This window comes from Phoxinus phoxinus, assembly GCF_949152265.1.
Source record: "Phoxinus phoxinus genome assembly, chromosome: 19".
Classification (NCBI taxonomy): domain Eukaryota; kingdom Metazoa; phylum Chordata; class Actinopteri; order Cypriniformes; family Leuciscidae; genus Phoxinus; species Phoxinus phoxinus.
Genome location: NC_136894.1, coordinates 24,124,605 through 24,142,192, shown reverse-complemented (window position 1 = coordinate 24,142,192; position 17,588 = coordinate 24,124,605). Strand labels below are relative to the sequence as shown.

At 38.0% G+C, this 17,588-nt stretch overlaps 1 protein-coding gene across 1 annotated transcript in view; it reads right to left on the bottom strand.

The window, feature by feature from the left end:
- Positions 1 to 14,245, bottom strand: part of grin2da (glutamate receptor, ionotropic, N-methyl D-aspartate 2D, a) — a 51,504-nt gene extending 37,259 nt beyond the window's left edge. The window contains exons 1-2 of the mRNA XM_079589832.1: positions 13,993 to 14,245; positions 4,978 to 5,244 (exon numbers count right to left, since the gene is read on the bottom strand). Coding sequence (XP_079445958.1) covers positions 4,978 to 5,244; positions 13,993 to 14,238 — 513 coding nt within the window. The 5' untranslated portion in view covers positions 14,239 to 14,245. The remainder of the gene's footprint in view (positions 1 to 4,977; positions 5,245 to 13,992) is intronic.
- Between the last annotated feature and the right edge of the window lie 3,343 nt (positions 14,246 to 17,588).

Sequence of the window (17,588 nt, the reverse complement as noted above, 5' to 3'; positions counted from 1 at the left end):
ATTGGTTTGAGTAGAACGAACTTAAATTAAACTAATTAGTTCAGTCAAATGAACTTTTATGAGTATTTAGCACTTTCTTTTTAGTTCACAGAACTGATATATTTTACGTAAACTGAACTGATTCATTGGTTTGAGTTTTATGAAATTATTTATTTTAATTTAGACAAACTTAAGTTTAACTGAAATAGCTGGGATGTCTATTTCCCAGCATGCTTTGCTGATGGCACTCGAAAGGGAGAGTAAATGCTAAAATTAGAAGAAGAAAAAAAGAAATATAATGGGGTTTTTTGTGCCAGTCTAATGTTAAGTGGGAGATTTAGTAGTGATTAATGTTTTGTTATGCTAATTTAGAATAATTTCTGTTAATGTTGGTTTTAGGATAGTTACCATCATGGTGACAAAAGGTGCATGCAGGTTGATTTGAGAGCAAGCAATGCCTTTATATTGTTGCACTCACACAGCAAGTGCTTCTGTATAACATACTATTGCTAATATGTTAGCAAATTAGTATGTTAGTGGATTAGCTTGTAAAAGATAATTAAGTTTATACTAAAAAAAATGTGCACATTGAGATTACATGAAAGCTTTAAGTTAATTGTATGAATTAGTGTACATTTTAATTGTTCTTAACTTGAAATGTTTAAGTACAAAATACAAATCTGCTAGTTCTGCTTACTTAAACTTTGAATTTCAGAACTTAAAAAATTTGAGGGGGTTGCTTAAATGTTTTGAGTTCTGCCAACTTATTCGGGTTTACAGTACATGAGACCTGCATTTAAACAGAAGACGTGAGGACCTCTGAGCAACATAGTTTCCTAATTTTAACGGGTAAAACATAATTAAAGAGTTAAATAGAACAATCAAATGTATTGCTAAACTATTATATAAATTAACCAATAACCAATTGGCAAGCTAACTTAAATTCGAGGTCGTGATAAAATGGAGTCAGATATAAAATTGAGTCAGATAAAAGCTTAAATGGAATTAAATTACTTTGCAGCGCGGAAAGACAGTAACGCGCAGAGACCTTCACCCGTTATCGGAAACTGCCTTTGGGCCGATCTATACGGGCTTACAATCAGATTGTCCAAGACGCCCTGGAAAAACAATCTGGTGGTGAGGAAGTGCTTCAGGGAACGAGACTAAGATCAGTCCAACGGCGGCTGTTGACAGACTTGTACAATTCCATAAAGGTAAAACTCATAATTCTGTTTGAATTTTTAAATCAGGATCATGGTTGTAAATACCATAATGCAGTGGTTTTCAATCCTGGTCCTAGTGACCCACCACTGCAAATTTTGTTTGTCTTTCTTGCCTGACACACTCAGTTCAGTTCATGAAGCTCTCTCCAAACAAGCTCATGATCTGTGTCAGGTGTGTTAAAAATAGGACATTCAAAATGTGCAGAGCGGTGGGTCCCCAGGACCAGAGTTGAAAACCACTGCCATAATGTCTTAGGCTACGTTCACATTGTCAATCTGTATCCGATTGGAATCTGATCTAAAATGATTCACTGTCCACATTGTGCATCGCAACTGTTCAGATCCAGATTTGTGTGTCCCTTGCTGCTCTTTTCTTTTCTGGAATGACTGCATTAGTTTCTATGGCAATGACGTTGCGATGGTAGGTTTAAGCCAAAAAAAAAAAAAAAAAAAAAAAAAAAAAACGCGACATGCAATACAGATGTTGACTTTTTACAACATGAAAAAGTACAGCCACCATGCTGAACTGAGGCAGCAAAAATGAGCAAAATTCAGCATGTCTCCATTATATTGTAAATTTCTGTCTGACTGCCACTTTGCGTAAACACAATCTTGTTTCTGCAGTGACTTTCAGAATGTTTCCTACAACAACGTTGGACATGTTTACGTTTTACTTGGTGTGAGAAAGTGGCATAAACCATGTGGAATACGAATAAAGCGGTCAGACTGAAACCGATTTCCAGACAAGCAATTTAAATAGGATTTCAAACCACATTTCATTGCATTTCTTGTGATCTTTTTTTTTGTTGCCATTCACACTTTCTAAAAAATAATCGGATTCCAATCAGTTATGCACAAAAACTTGATTTGGAGTCTGAACATAGCCTAAAATGTACCTTTTGGACTCTAAAAGTGATGTCACGCGTTCACTTGCGTTCTATTGACCTACAGCGCTTAGATTTCCTTGAACAATTCTTCATTGTGAATTAATGAAAAAGGTAAGTCACTAATTTTTAGGGTGAAATATTCCTTTAATGAAGTTGTCCTTGTCACAGTAATAAGCAAAGCATACCAACTGGTTTTATTTTGCCCATATTGGGTTTTCATTTGTTGTTGTTTATATTATGATTAAAGGGTTAGTTCACCCAAAAAAATAAAATTGTCCTTTACTTGCCCTCGTGTCGTTCTAAACCCTTAAGACTTTTGTTCACAACACAAATGAAGATATTTTAATTAAATCTGAGAGCTTTCTTTCTGCTTTCAGTTTTTACTGCTGTGTGTATTTATTTGATTTTTGATAGGATTATATTTACATATTCACCTAAACTCTCTCAGCAGTGTTGACAGCGTCGGGATGTTCGCTAGTGATACACAACTGGTAACGGATTTCAAACTTCTTTTTACCCCCTAAGCGAAGAACGAGAAAAAAATTCACCACTGTATTTTTTTGATACACTAAGTGAAAGTTTTGAATTCAATTTCAAATGAGATAGTTATGCATTATTTTATTGCTTTATACAAACTGTGCAATTCTGCTACACTGGGTCTCTTAGGGTTAAACACACACGTGAAGAGGGAATGGATTATTTAGTCTTATAGCAGCTTCGACAATGGAGCAGTTTACAATTTATCATCATGCTGCTCTTTCTTGTGAAGCTTATTAAAATAAAATATAGCGAGTAAGCTTATGCTTTGAAGCGAATCACTGGCAGAGGCAGAGTTTTTACATTCATAACAAAGCTTGCTGATAAAAATCTGCACTTTGATGTAATGTGTGTCAGTTGAGCCCTTACAAAAACCGAACTGATGTTTAATAATTTTGAGGAGAGAAAAAAAAAATGGAAAAGTTTCTATCGCATAGCATCAAGCTGACCCCAATTTTTTCCTCATTCTTGTCCATGCGGGAAACGTGACAGGCACTTTGAATGTGCTCCTGTATCAGTCACTGATTAGGGCCTGAAAGTCTGGGTACTTGGACACTGTGGAGAATTAATCAGTCAAGTTGTTGAACGTAGAGGATGTCTGCTGGCGTGGCCAGTCCTGTGGGGAATTGAGTTGGCCACCTTTGGGTCAGATGGAAACTGTCATTTAATGTCACGCTGCTCTGTAACATTACGGATGCCATCTCCCCTTTCGTAGGTCACATGACCTCCTTCTCTTTTGGAGCCTTCACGTAAAGGCCAAAGTATGCAGGAGAGTAAGAGAGAGAGTGAAGAAAAAGAAAGAGTGGAACGAATACACGAGCGATGAGAGGGAAGGTTAATCGAGAAATCAAGTTGGGAATATGGAGGAAGCGACTTACAGAATGCATGAGGAGCTTTACCATATTTTTCTTATTTTGAATTTCTGTAGAATAATTGCTCTGGGGCATTAGAGCTGGCTTCTCTCTTTTCTTTGTCATATTCATACTTCTATAATTAACCAAGACTGATTTTGTAATACAATTGTTAATTGTGCTGCCAGTGAAGCCACTTTGAATTAAAATGGGAAAAAATTAACTAGGAGCTGGTGGAGTGGGAACGCTAGTTCAATGAAAGGAAAAGAAACCTCGGAAGAGTATGAACTGTACAGTCGCAATTGAAAAAAAGAGCTGCAGTGCAGTTCACAAAAGGGATTGGATTTACATGAAGATAAATGAACAGAAAAATGAACAGATTAAACAAAAACGCTGATTGTGAACACTTTGAAAATACCAAGATTTGGGATATTTAATGTGCACGGTCATGATAATTTATTTATTTAATTTTTTTTTTTAATCTGTGCTTTAACCCTGTAATAAATCATTTTAGAATTTATGTATGTAAAATTACTTAATACTTAATAAATGATAATGAATTAAAAAAAGTGGGACAAAAAGTCAGATCACATGAAAAATCTGGGCTATGAACCCTTTAAATTTTAGAATGGAAAAAAAATATAGTAAATTGATATACAAGAAAATTTAATAAAAATAAATAAATAAAATCTGGAAATTAACCATAACATAAAATAATTAAAAATACATAATGTATGGAAGCTTGTTTCTGCCACTGGATAAAAATGAAAAAGGTAATTGAGACTATTTATCTTACAATTTAGATTTTTTTTCACAGAATTGCGTGATATAAACTCGCAATAGCGAATTATAAAGTCTGAATTGTGAGTTATAATGTCAGAGTTGCGAGATAAACTTGCAATTGCGAGTTATAGTCAGAATTGCATTATAAAGTTGCGTTTATTATAAAAGTAATAAAGAGAGAATTGTGAGATATAAACAAAGAATTCTGAGAAAAAAAGTTTATAACTCGAAATTGCGAGTTTATATCTCACAATTCTGAGAAAAAAGGGTCAGAATTGCGAGATAAAACGTTGCAATTATTTTAAAAATTGTTTTATTCCATGGTAGAAAAACTTCCATAATAATGATATAGGAATAAGAAAAAATAACTACCCTGGCCTGCACTAATTCTATATCACTAATCACATGTAAATAAATTTGTAGCATTGATCATGTGACTTCTTTGTACAAGCAGTCAGATGTTCTTGTTTCCATTGAAGCTCAAGATGCTCTTTGATCACGCTGGAGAACATGATCATCAGGTTTTACACAAACTTGTTGAGTTCAAGCAGCTGCTTGAGTGCTGCTGTCATTAAAGCAGAAGAGAGACAAACCAAATACGAAGACATTCTGAAATTCAGGTTCGTTTTTTTACAATTAAAGTTACAATTTTTATGCTGATAATATAATGTGTTAAGGATTCAAAAGAGAAGTATTTTTTCCATTCCCTCTCCTGACCTGTGCTTCATTCTCCTTCAGTAGCCTGCGGGTACGAGCCCCTCCCGGGTCATCGGTCAGGTTGAGCATCACCACACTCTTTCTCTCCCAACCGATGAAGGAGCCATCTATCATGCCTTCTACCATGGCCAGGAAATCCTCGTAGCCGTGGTGGCGTGTGGTAACCACAGAGAACGCCGTCCAATCAAACTCCTCCAGGACTTCAAAAATGACATCCAGCTGCAGGCTAGTGGAGCACAAGAACTGCAAATAGACGGAGCCGCTCTCCTGTAAGAATAAGAACATTTGGGAAATAGTAAAACTTTCCAACATAATATTTTGCATAAAGAGGGGCACTTCTAAAAGGTCCAGGGCATCATATCCAGATTCCACTTCACTGTAAAAAATGTAATCATGGTTCTTGTAATTTTCATTAAAAACATGAAGATAATATTTCAAATATTGTGTATATTTTATTAGGAAAATTGTGGTTCAGTGACAGTGTTGTATAGATGTTTTTTTGTTGAACATTTCACTAATAAAACCAAGAGATATATTTTCCAAAAAATTTGAAGGAACAGGTTTTAGGCTTGAATTGAGGAACCGATTAAGCTGATACAATTAAGAGGAAAGGCACAATATGTTAATATTGAAATTAAGTGTTACTTTGAGTGTTTTTGAGTAAATGGAAACATCTGTTAATTTTTAATGTTCAGTTATGTTTGAAAGCTTCTATTATGTTGAAGTTTTGATTGTTACCATTGTGCAGAAGAGTAGGGCTTATGCTTATGGCTGTGAATAACGGCATGTATTGATACTCTGAAGCATGTTGCTTTGTTCATTGAGCAATAACTTTGCTATAATGCTAGTGCAGTAACACGTTTATTTCTGTGCTGAGCAGCATACAGTCTTTAATTATACAATAAAACTCAGTCAAATATAAACAGGTTGTTTTCCATTCACTCCAATTCACACACTTTTGAGCGTCAACTTAAAATAAAAAAGCATTTTTCACAAAAGGAAATTAAACTCATTGTGACTAAATTTAAGGGATTTAACATTATTTATTCAGGCAGATTCCGTGAAAGAAATCAAGCCTTAACTACTCAAAAATATCATGTTTAATATTGTTACAATATTTGTTTTTAAGTAAATAGCAATCTTTTTTTTTCAGTGTTCCCTTCCCAGCCTGAATTTCTGTTTGTACAAGATATCAGCATTTCTTATTCATCAGGTATCTTTCCCTTCCCTCCATTTACTCTCCGCTTCTTACTCATTCAGATCAATACAGTTATTCTTAATACCCACACAGCATGACGTAAAGGATTCATTGCTATTCATAAGCCTGTGTTTCATGCGACATTAGTGTCCTTGGCTGCTTTAGGATTCGAAACAGTCCGTTCGGCTTTCAGTCTTTTTTTCTATACCCTGGAAGGTGACCATTCCACTGTACACTCGGGGAGATTTATGACCCTGACATAAAGCCGTAATTCTGATAGTGAAAAATAGCAACGCTTAGTCTGACACTTGCTAATGTATCATAATCATGATCAAATATATCATGAATGTGTCATGACACCTGTTTTGTGCCTGCTGGTGACACTGGCCATTAAATGAGAAGTGTGCTGCCTTTATAATTGTCTATTTTTTAAGGCAAGCTGAGCATGACCTCTGTTAATCTTTGAAGAGTTATTTGTGGGCAGATGTTTTGTGTATCCTGCATTTGCTAAAGCAACACATTAGAGTCAATATTTTAATTGCACCGAATCGATGCATATAAACAGCATGATCTGGGTGGGAAAATAGCATATTAAAAACATTTATGCCTTAAGAGAAGTTTACATACAGAAATGTTAGTGTGAAGTGCTCAGCGAGAACGAGGGGTTTGTGTCTGTACACTCTAAAAACTGGTTAGTTTCAAACGTCTGCTTTATTTGCACCAAAATATAATTGTCTCAGAATACATATTTGTTGTTTAACAACACTTTAGTTTGCACTGATTTCATTTGCTAGGGTAATCAGTACTTGACCCTCTCCAAGCAGGATTCGAACCCTCCGGTGCGGGAGGCGGACGTGCTAAAAAGGACGCGGAAGACCACTCTCTCTACTCTTACTGGCCTAGCTTACACTAGGTTTGCACAAACAAACATCCACCACCGTGTCAGAGCAAATGAAGAGATATGACCATACAAGATGGCACCCATTATAATCAACAAAGCTGTCGCTGCACACAGGTACAGTGGTGCAGGTATGACGCCACTTTGTAGGCCAACCAGGAGTTAGCATTACACTGGTTCCCTCAACAAAAACCCAAAGGGATTTTTTGCATAGGCTTTTGGATAATCGCAAAAAACAAACAAACAAAAAACTATATGTTCCACAAAGGTTTATGATACTTGCACGTTTTGTCCATCAAGATAATGTCACAGATGAACACAACTTTTATAAATTTTGAAGCCTAAATGCAGTCACCAGAAATTAAAAAAAACTATAAACGAACTACACCACGGGCCCATGAATTCAACGACCATCACTAAGCTTCCGACAACTCTTTCAGTTTTTATTTAAAAACATTTTCCCATAACATTTGAGTTAGACTAGTTTATAAGAGCTCATACTACAGGGCCGTTGAATGCTTGAATCTAATTGGTTGATGAACGTTCTAAGGTGTGCAATTATTTTCAGCACTGGGTAAATTCAGCTCCGCTTCATGACCGCATTACCACCTCGGGTGTGGTTATTTTTCGAATAATTCAACGGCCTGTCGTCAATTATTCCTAACATTATTATAACCATAATGAGGCTGTAAAATCGGACTGAGCTTTACCTTTTTGGCGTGACAATTTTTAATGTCCCCAACTGCCGCTGCAGTCCCATTTAGCCACTTGTTAGAAACCGTCTTTTTTAAGACACGTAACAGCTTAATAAAATCACGAGTGGGGTAATACCGATGTATTTTATGTTGTAGAATAAAACGGGAAAGTGTCTTGAGCTTGTGTTCACCACAGACCTTATTTCAGCCATTTAATCAAAATTCCCATTCATAAAACCCATTGAATTCAGGACAATGGAACTGGAAGTGCTAAAATACTAACTTGTTTCTGCGTTTTGGCCTACAAAGTGATGTCATACCTGCACCACTAAATGGAGATGAACTCCAATGTCTGGCAGAGGGCATTACACAAGGAAAACTTTGTTGTTTTCCATTGACATCCCTTTGTAAATATGAATACTAGCTTAAGATTTCATACACTGAATTGTATTTAAATCACATCTTTGCAGATCTATAATATATTGAGTCCATAGTTATATTTCCACAGTTGTACCGGCTAAGCTCCCTTAAAGCCCTACATTTAAAAAAAAAGGGTAAAGCTGACAATTTTATTTAAATTGAATGCGTCATCTATTCATGATTCCATAATTTTGTGTCAGCCAAAATGTCCTATTCAAGTTTATTAGTAACCAAGTCTTTATAGATCTATATAAATATTAAAATAACCATTTTACGATGTAAAATCAACCCAGAATTTGTGTCAAAATAAGCTACCATCTGTGCTAAATTTGTAACCTAGCATGCTGGGTTGAATGAGCACCCCAACTTGTCAGATAAGATTAACACAGCATGTCTTCTGACTATTATTTAGCCAACAGTGTGTTTAAAAACAACTAATTTTGGCATGTTTTAACCCAGCTTTATTTAAAGAGTATAGACCCCTTAAATAATGATCACAACAAAATAGCAGTCATGACAACTACTAACAACTTGCGGTTGAACTCACTGATGAGAAGTTTTTCTTCATCTAGAACAGCTTTTCCGTGTTACAAACACTTCGTATGCAAATAAAGTCTCAATTAACTCCACAGTACTTTCCCCGAATGAATCATTTCCCCCTAGGCGTTACCTTGGCAATCTGGCAGGTATTTTTTTGTGTGTGTGTGTGTCATAATTACACTTTGACTGTTTGACTGCATACCTGTAAAATGTAAGCAGAGGAATTTTTAGCATCTCTGTCAAAATCCAAGGCAATCAGCACGTATTCCAACAGGCTCATTAGAATACAACCGCCTCAAACATGCAAAACAAGTGTTCATACTGTGTGACCAAAGGATAAAGCCAGGCTATTACACTGAGTCTTTCAAATAATAACCAGACAGAGGAGCCGCAAACCTGATGAGCACAAAAATGTCACGACTGCAGAGAAGCATTAACCAAGCATAAAGGCTCACCTCCGCTCTATATTTAAATGAAGACCAGCTTGTAAAAGCTGAAAGAGCTTACAGTTGTACAGTAACTTGTAGCAGTGAAGCACTTAAATGGGTCAGGTTACATTTTCTGCAGGACTACATTTCCTTCAACTCCGTATTGGAATCAAATACCTTGATAAATTTGATGCACTAAAATTGGAGCAGGTATATTTTATTATATTTTACTGAGAGCAAGACGAAGGGAGAGTCAGATCTTGACATGCATATGAAAAATGGAAAAGATAAATCAAATTGTAAGGGTACATTATGATGATTTTATTTGTTTTAAATGATTTATAAGAATATGTTATAATAATAACCATATTTCATATCTTGATAAATACTATCCTGACCAAAAACATTGCCATAAATTGTAAATATTTATTATTATTAATATTAGTAGTTTCTTTCCTGCTTTTAAACTCAAATCCTGCATTTCTTTTTTATTCTTTTATGGAAGGAGAATGAGTGCCCAAGGTGTTTGTGTTAGTTCTGGGATTTCAAAAGAATCCCAGTACTAACAGGCTTCAGTTTCTTCTGATGCCGCAGCTTTGATTCGGCTAAAAAAAAAAATCAATCTACATTGAACACTTGAAACTAGATTTGCTGCATGCATCAAATGCATTGCAAGTGGGAAGGTTTAGATTAAATTGCAAAACAATATACAGTACATTAAACACTACTAAATCAATTTCTGCTCTAAATGACCTCAGATGTAAATCTGTATGTGCTAATGAAGTACCTTCTGTTAGCGATTACATTCTGTACATAGAGAAATGGAGCAGCCTGCTCTGCATCCTCTCAGCGACCAAACAAAATACATCACATTTTTGGAAACGTAGATCAAAGTCTATTGGTAAAAATATCTGAATCAATTTTCATTTTCCCCCCTTAAAAATGACCCATTTAAAAGAAACAGGAAACATTTTTTATTTTAACTATTGTTAGGAGTAGAAGTTTAGATGCATTTGTCCCAATTTCTCACACATATCATATAGATAAGAGTCCAGCGATCTAAGTGGCCTGCCTTCCTTGAGGAACACTTCAACGGCTATTAATATAATCTTTTTAACATTTGCCCACTTATAATCAGAAGTCGCAGCCTTTGAAATTACTGGAATCCACAATGACACATTTAGTGCTGTTGCTAGGGAGATTTGAAAGACTTCAGGATGTATTGAAGTGTTGCATGAATGTCATGCATTGTATAGCATTGCATAGCTCTGCATCGTAATTGCGTAGCGTCCATATTCTTCTGGTTTCATATGCTCGCACTAGTTGAACCAGAAGTTGTGCATGTGCTAGCTTGTGCCCCTGAGACGCCAATAATCGTATGTACTGCATTATGTCCCATATTGAGGACCAGATGGACTAAGTGATGCATTTTATTTGCAATTTGGGGGGGGGGGGGGGGGCTAGTGCCTGAGGTGTTTGTGTTTTCAAAAGAATCCCAGTATTACCAGACTTCAGTCTCTTCTGATTCCGCATCTTTGATTCGGCTGAAATCAATCTACATTGAACGCTTGAAAATGGATTTTCAGCATCAGATTTCGAAGCTCATGCAGAGGGTGCAAAATAGTGGCTGAAACATCTACGTTCTTCTCACACCAGAATATTTAACCACATAATGTAATTAATTACTGTCCTAATTAAACCAGTTGTGACTCCTTTGTGCCGTGCTCCGGTTGGCGGGTTGTGAAGAGGTAAAGGAAGTCTCTGGAGAGACGTGCTCTGCGAGACAGAGTTAACTCCATGACTCCAAACCCACGCTCACACCAATCCACAACACATGAGCCTTTCTAAATGTAGTTAATTAAAGCCAAAGCAAGCAAATGAAAAAGTAATGTAATATTTTTCCACAGGAGAGAAATATGCTGGCGGAGAGGAGATGTCTCCTGAGAGTGAGTAAAACAACACAGGTAGCCTGAAACTTATTCGAGTTTAATTGGTCACCTTAATTATGCTGGAATCTCATTAAGTGGTACGACACGGTGAATTTTTAGTCCACCGTCACATGCGAGAGGCAGATACTGGTTGCTGCAGAATGAATAATTTAAGTAGGGATTTTTCCAAACAAGCCTAGACAGTGTTTGTTCAACGGATGGGAAAAAAGTACGAAACAGACCGAGATTTTAAATATTGTAAATCCAGGGCATGTGTAGACCGCATGAAGCTTACGTGACAAAAAGAGACCTTTAAAAGGCCTCTGACTGAATAATTTCTGAACATAATAGTTGTGCCGGATGTGTTTGTGTATCACAGAGTGGGTACAAAACACTGCATACCATCACATGATTTTCAGTTGCACCTTACTATAAAAACACAATGTCATTTTACTAGTTTACATTTAGATTAAAGAGGCTTTAAGCTGTTTTCTTTGGAATCCATTGAATCAAATCCTGGCAATCACTTAAATGTGTCCTGAAATATCCCACCTGTCTCCGTGACAGCCCTAGGCTCTATAAACATCTGGGAGTGGCACACACTTTTTCCAGTCAATCAGAAATGCGTTCATGCATCTGACATATCTGACATGTCTTTGGAGGGAAGACACAACTTTGGAGGGCAATTTTCTCAACTTATGGTCAAATGATGGAGCATTCCTTTTGCAAACCCTTGTTTGAATTCCTCTTTGCCAATACGTACATTCTAGTGTGTATAGGCACCGTAACTCAAAAAGTAATTACCATAACTTTGGTCAAATATTTGTACTATTGTACACAGGCCTCTTATACAACATTTTACCCTGTTTACTGCCCATTCAAACCCCGGCTGACCTGTATTGTTGAATAATGCGTAATACTTTGAATAATTATTTTATTCACTGTTTTGCTAAAATTAGAAGAGGCATATCTAGGAGACAGCTCAGTGCTTTTCCAGGCCGCTGAGAGCAGTGTACACAGAGAGGACAACTGAGGTCATGGCTGAAAAATGACCAAATACCATTACATCTCTGGGGAAAGTGTTACTGTGCATTCCAGAAAAAAAAGAGAATTAGGTCTAAAGAAAATGATAATGAGCTTTAGTTTATTTCAATTAGACTAGGTCAGGGTTTGTCTGGCTAGTCTAGTCCAGTTAGTACCTGCTGCTAGATACAAAAAGCATATTTGTTCATTCATGCCAATTTTTTTTTTAAAGCAACATATAACCAAATAAATCATATGATATATTATAGAAAATTTACCCATGACCAATATGTTTTCAAAGGGCTCTTAAAAGCGTCAAATTAACTTTTATTTTCCATGTCAAAGCTCTGAATAGTCTCTAATGAATAGCTTGTGACTGTGCATGCTCGTTTACTGTCATCAGCCAATCAGTTGTCATATATAGTGCCATATAGTGTCATATTTACGGCTCTAACATACTGGCAAGTAGAACTGATGGCCACACCAATGGACTCTTTTCACAGATTGTGATCATGGGTTTCCACAATGATTAAGATTGTAAATCTATCAAGTTTTTTATATTTTCATCTTGAAAACAATGTAACACTAAAGGCCAGTTTCTCAAGAAACGGAAATTACGTCACTGCGGTGTAAAATTAGTTCCACTACGGGTCCGCGACTATTACATTAGAACGCCCTTTTCTTAAATATCGCTTCTTAACTTTTCTGTTTCGCCTGTTTTCCAAGTTGCTGTTATAAAATGTACAAATAAATTAATTTGTACTTGTTTGTAAACAGCCACTCTCTGTTTTTTAATTCACCGGCTGTCATGTGACCGAAATATGTACTTATTCAGTAATATCCCTGCTCGTATCACCATATGATGAGCATTTATTTATAATTAATATATTTATATATATCTTATGTCTTGGTTTCACCGTTCTGTCGGATATGTCACAACACAATATCCCGCATTCAAGCATATGTTATTACTAATCCTGACAGATTAAAATAATGAAACTAAAACATAATTTATTTTCATGACCACATTGTATACAACTTACCTTAATCAATCTTTTCATTCATCTATAAGCAGAGCAACTATACAATGTGCAACAGCAACAATACTGCTTCTAATGGTTTGTTAAGTCTGTGCATAATTACAGATTTTAAGATGATGACGACTGGAGCATATGTGAGTGAAGGAGATGAAATATAATTTAAAGATGACAGAAGTGTTGCAGTTTATGATAGATATGTCCAGAAACGCATGCTTGTCCCTGGTGCAAGCGGCCCTGCTCTTATTATGAATCGGCCGATCAGGTCTGTGCGAGAAGGGAGCTGCCAGCCGATGACTTCCCCAATACATCGCGAAAAACAGTGTGATCATGTACAGTCCCACCAAACAGACACAGAGAATGATATAACCAATTAGTGTCGTCATTTCAAATTTCTTAAATTTAGCTCTTAATTAGAACTTTGTAGTCTCACCCAACAAAAAATCATCATGACAGTTCAAACATTTTCATGGTATTTAATTCGTACAATTCCCGATATAGTTCTATTTAGGCTTAGCCATCGCTGTTCCCACAAAAAAAAAAGTTAGCCAGCGTGGGCCAATCCGGAAGCCAAAAACCCGGAAGTATGAAATTGGCCTATTGTGGTTTTTTTTCATTTGCTATTGGTGCAAATGGGAACACAAAATTATATTTGTAGTTTCGGTTCACCACTATAGAAGTTTACCTAACTATGACAACTTCTGCTTCTGAGACCCTGGAAATGTCAGTTTTGCATAATTTCCTTTTCCCTAAGCAGTTAAGTGCGAACACCACAGCTGATTCCATTCTCTCAAATTCATAAAGAACCATTATATCTAAGAATCATATGAATGAACCTTAACTCTTACCTGTGGCTCCCTCCCCAAACCAGCCCCTCCTCCCACAGCAATGATAGGCACTCCTGTCTGGGCCGAGACAAATTCCAGCATAGGTGCTAGCGGTGCCCGGTTGGGCGGTGGTGGCTTCTCTTCCTCAAACACAAGGCCTTGTAGTGGAGTGGTAGCCAGTAACTCGCATAACTGTAGCAAGAGGCTCCCAGGACTGCTCTCGTTCACGGCCAGCCAGATCACGTTTGCGGGACCCCACGGTGTCATCACACTCTCACCCACCTGTCCTGACCAGGCCCGACTTAGAAAACCCGTCCCCGAGTTGCTGCTGCTGCTGCTTGGCCCGGCACCGGAGCCAGAGCCCGCTGAAGAGGCCCCGCCCACGCCCCCCACCCCAGCGCTCGTTTCCGGGAGGTGGGAGGAGCCGGAGTGAACCACAGCGATGTTGACTCCGCCCGAAGCCCCTCCTGAGTCCCTCTCTCTCTCCCGGGGGCGGAGCAGCAGTGGGGGGGAGGGCTGGGCCGGCCCAGTGCACGCCAGCACAGCCAATAGAAACGAAAGGGCGGGCCTCGCCGCCATAACACGGGCAGAGAGTCACTTGGGTGGGTAGCGCTTTATGCTGGAACGAGACCTTGAGGGAGAAAAGAAAGGAGGACTGTTAGAAACAACGTAACTGAACCGAGGGAAAACATGAAAGGCAAGCCATCAGCGTACAGTCCATCAACATCAATTAGGACGCCACCAGACACCAAGATACATTAACCTGGCAGAGGTAGTTAAGTCCCTGCATGGGAATTGGAGAAGAAAGCTGACACATCTCACCTCCCTGAACCTCACCATTCCCCGGGGAACGTGGGAAATCATTACCTCCTCTGCATTGATTCACGCATTAGATCCTTTAACGCAGGACAGTGTCTCGAATCTCCGCTATAAATCTGCCTGGTCGTAAAGCGTCCATCTCTGCCTGGGTGGATCCAGAGCAGACGGAGTAAATAAAAGTGAAAATAAAGAAGAACAGAGGGGATGAGGCCGCCCTCTGTGCCTTTTGTTTGTGTACCTCATTCAATGAGAGAGAAAAGCGAGAGCGCACGAGAACGAGAGAGGGAGGGAGAGACGGCGTGCTTGTGCTGATACAAATGGCAGGCCATGTAAGCGCCAGCAACACCATGAATCATTTTCAAGTCACTTTGTACGCCAGCCATCAAAACCTACCCACCCATCCCTCCGCCTTTGCAGTAGACGTGCACATACACACTCTCTTTAATTAACCTCCCACTAAACACACTTATTTATACACAAACAACGTGTACGTGAGTGCAAAGACAAGCAATAGTGCGATATACTGTGTGATGTATAGCACAAACGTACCTATACTTTCACTAACGTGTATATTAAGTAACGCACTGACTCAGGGTCTGGCAGCACATTCACACACCCACACGCACACACACACACAAACGCAAATGAACATCTATCTCTCCGTCATACTGGCTACGTTTCAGAGCTGGAGCTGCTAATGTCATAGCTTTGAACCAGAAGGCACACTGACGTCATAATTTCTTCTCATTTTCCTCCTCTCTCTCCCATTAATTCTCCTTGCAGTTCTTTTGACACTGGGGGAAAAGACACAGAATGGGGGATTAAGACTTGGGAAAGCAAGATCCGTTTGGGAAAGACCAATAGGCAGAGGCGAGGGGGTGAAAAAAAATGAAAGAGAAGTGGACGTTTGAATGAAAGTGGGAAGAAAGAGAGAGGGGGGGGGGGTGGAAATGATGGGAGCAAAGGAGGTAAAAAGAGAAATATTTAAGAGCGAGTTCAATAACGTAAAGGACAGATGCCTATAAGGGAGTTTTGAGTGAAGGCAAAAGGGACTATAAGAGGATCTGCTGCATAATTCAGGACATCATTACTATGGACCTATGGGCAAAAACTGCAGTGGCGAGTAAGGGCAAAAATACTGCAGACTAAACAGAACACAAACTAAATTTATTTGACTGTTATGTCTAGCGCACAGTACTTCAAGTGGACAGCAGGCTTTTAAAAGGGGCTATACGTTGAAATCCAAAGGGATTGAAGACACGAGAAGGTGACTTCTTTGTGCATCAAGCATAAAAATCCATTAAAATTATAATTCCGCTTCAAAGAAATACAAAGTAACGGATGAAGAAGAAAACAATAACCCATACAGTAGACCGAGTCTAGATAGGAACATCTGTTCTGGATAGTTAAGTATGATTATAAATGAAACTGTGGAGGTATAAAGCTCCTTATGTTTGATCCAAATGGGTTATTAGTAAGAAAGTGGGGAAAAAAAGGTTCTTTAAAACACAGTAGAGTAGGAAGTCCAGCACACACCTCATTAGACTTCAAAATCATTAAACTTGCATCTAAACATGCAGTGAATTGCAAATGAAGTTAAATCTTTGAGAGGTGAAAACATCTAGTCACTATTTTTCCTTAAATAATTATGGGCCCCACTAAAACTCAAAGGGGCAGGCATCACAATTTTTCACACTTTTGAAGTCCAGTTTGGTAGTTTGTGTTGAAAGGTGTTTTTATTTTAATGAAGAAATACAAGGAACTGCATGCTTTCTTGTGACAATGAGGTCGAGGGTTCTTGTCATCAAGGCCAGTGGTTAAGTTTTGCTGATAGGCGTATATACCACAATTTAAAGTGCAAAAACAGAGGTGATTAACAAAACGGCAAGACATTCTTTTTACCCTTAAATTCTGTAAGCTTGACTTTCTGAAGGCGAGCTGCTTTGACGCTGGAACACTGAATTCAGCAACAATATCGACATAAAACCAGACAGAGATGTTCAAGCACTTCTAAACAGAAGGGAGAAGCTATAAGACACACCACATTGCTCCAAATTCATAAATATAAAAATTGATTGGATATGAATTATGATTTTATAAAATAATGTGCTTGAAATAAATTTCCAAAACCGAAAAGGTGAAGCAAACATTAATGAACATTTAAAAGCTTGTTGCCACATGTTGATGACAGAAGCGGTACGGCACATCGGGGAAAAAAAGTGTGAAAGCAGAACAGAGGGGAACAACTGAAATTGGGTATGGACTGAAGCAATCGTATAAAGTGTGAAAACACTCTAAGTCAGGCAATTTGGCCAGTCATTGCCTCTGTGAGTAGCCGTCTGGTGATTAAGACTGGGCTGATAACACAGACGTCACAAATGTGATCCTAGGCAGGGCTGACACATAAACTGGGGAGTTTCTAAGTGAAGCCTAACACAATCAAGTCTTTCATCAAGGCACTTAATACCATGTTGCTCTAGGGGAAACAGCTCCTGCCATTTGTGTACTAGTAGAAAGCGTCTGTTAAATGACAAGTAACCTTCATGAAACCACACGTATGAATGAACTTGCCCACAGAGATAAAAACGGCACCAAGCAATAACTTCACAATCATTTGGTAAACATTTGTATGTTTTTTCGAATTCAAAACATTTCATTATTACATGCTTGATCTTGTGAAAGCAGCTGATGAAAAACAAAAAATAGCTTAATGCTGCTAATACAGGGTTTAAACGAGTTATACCCCAGCCTCGGAATAACCCACAGGTCTAAAATAAATCACAACTTAACTTGTCTTA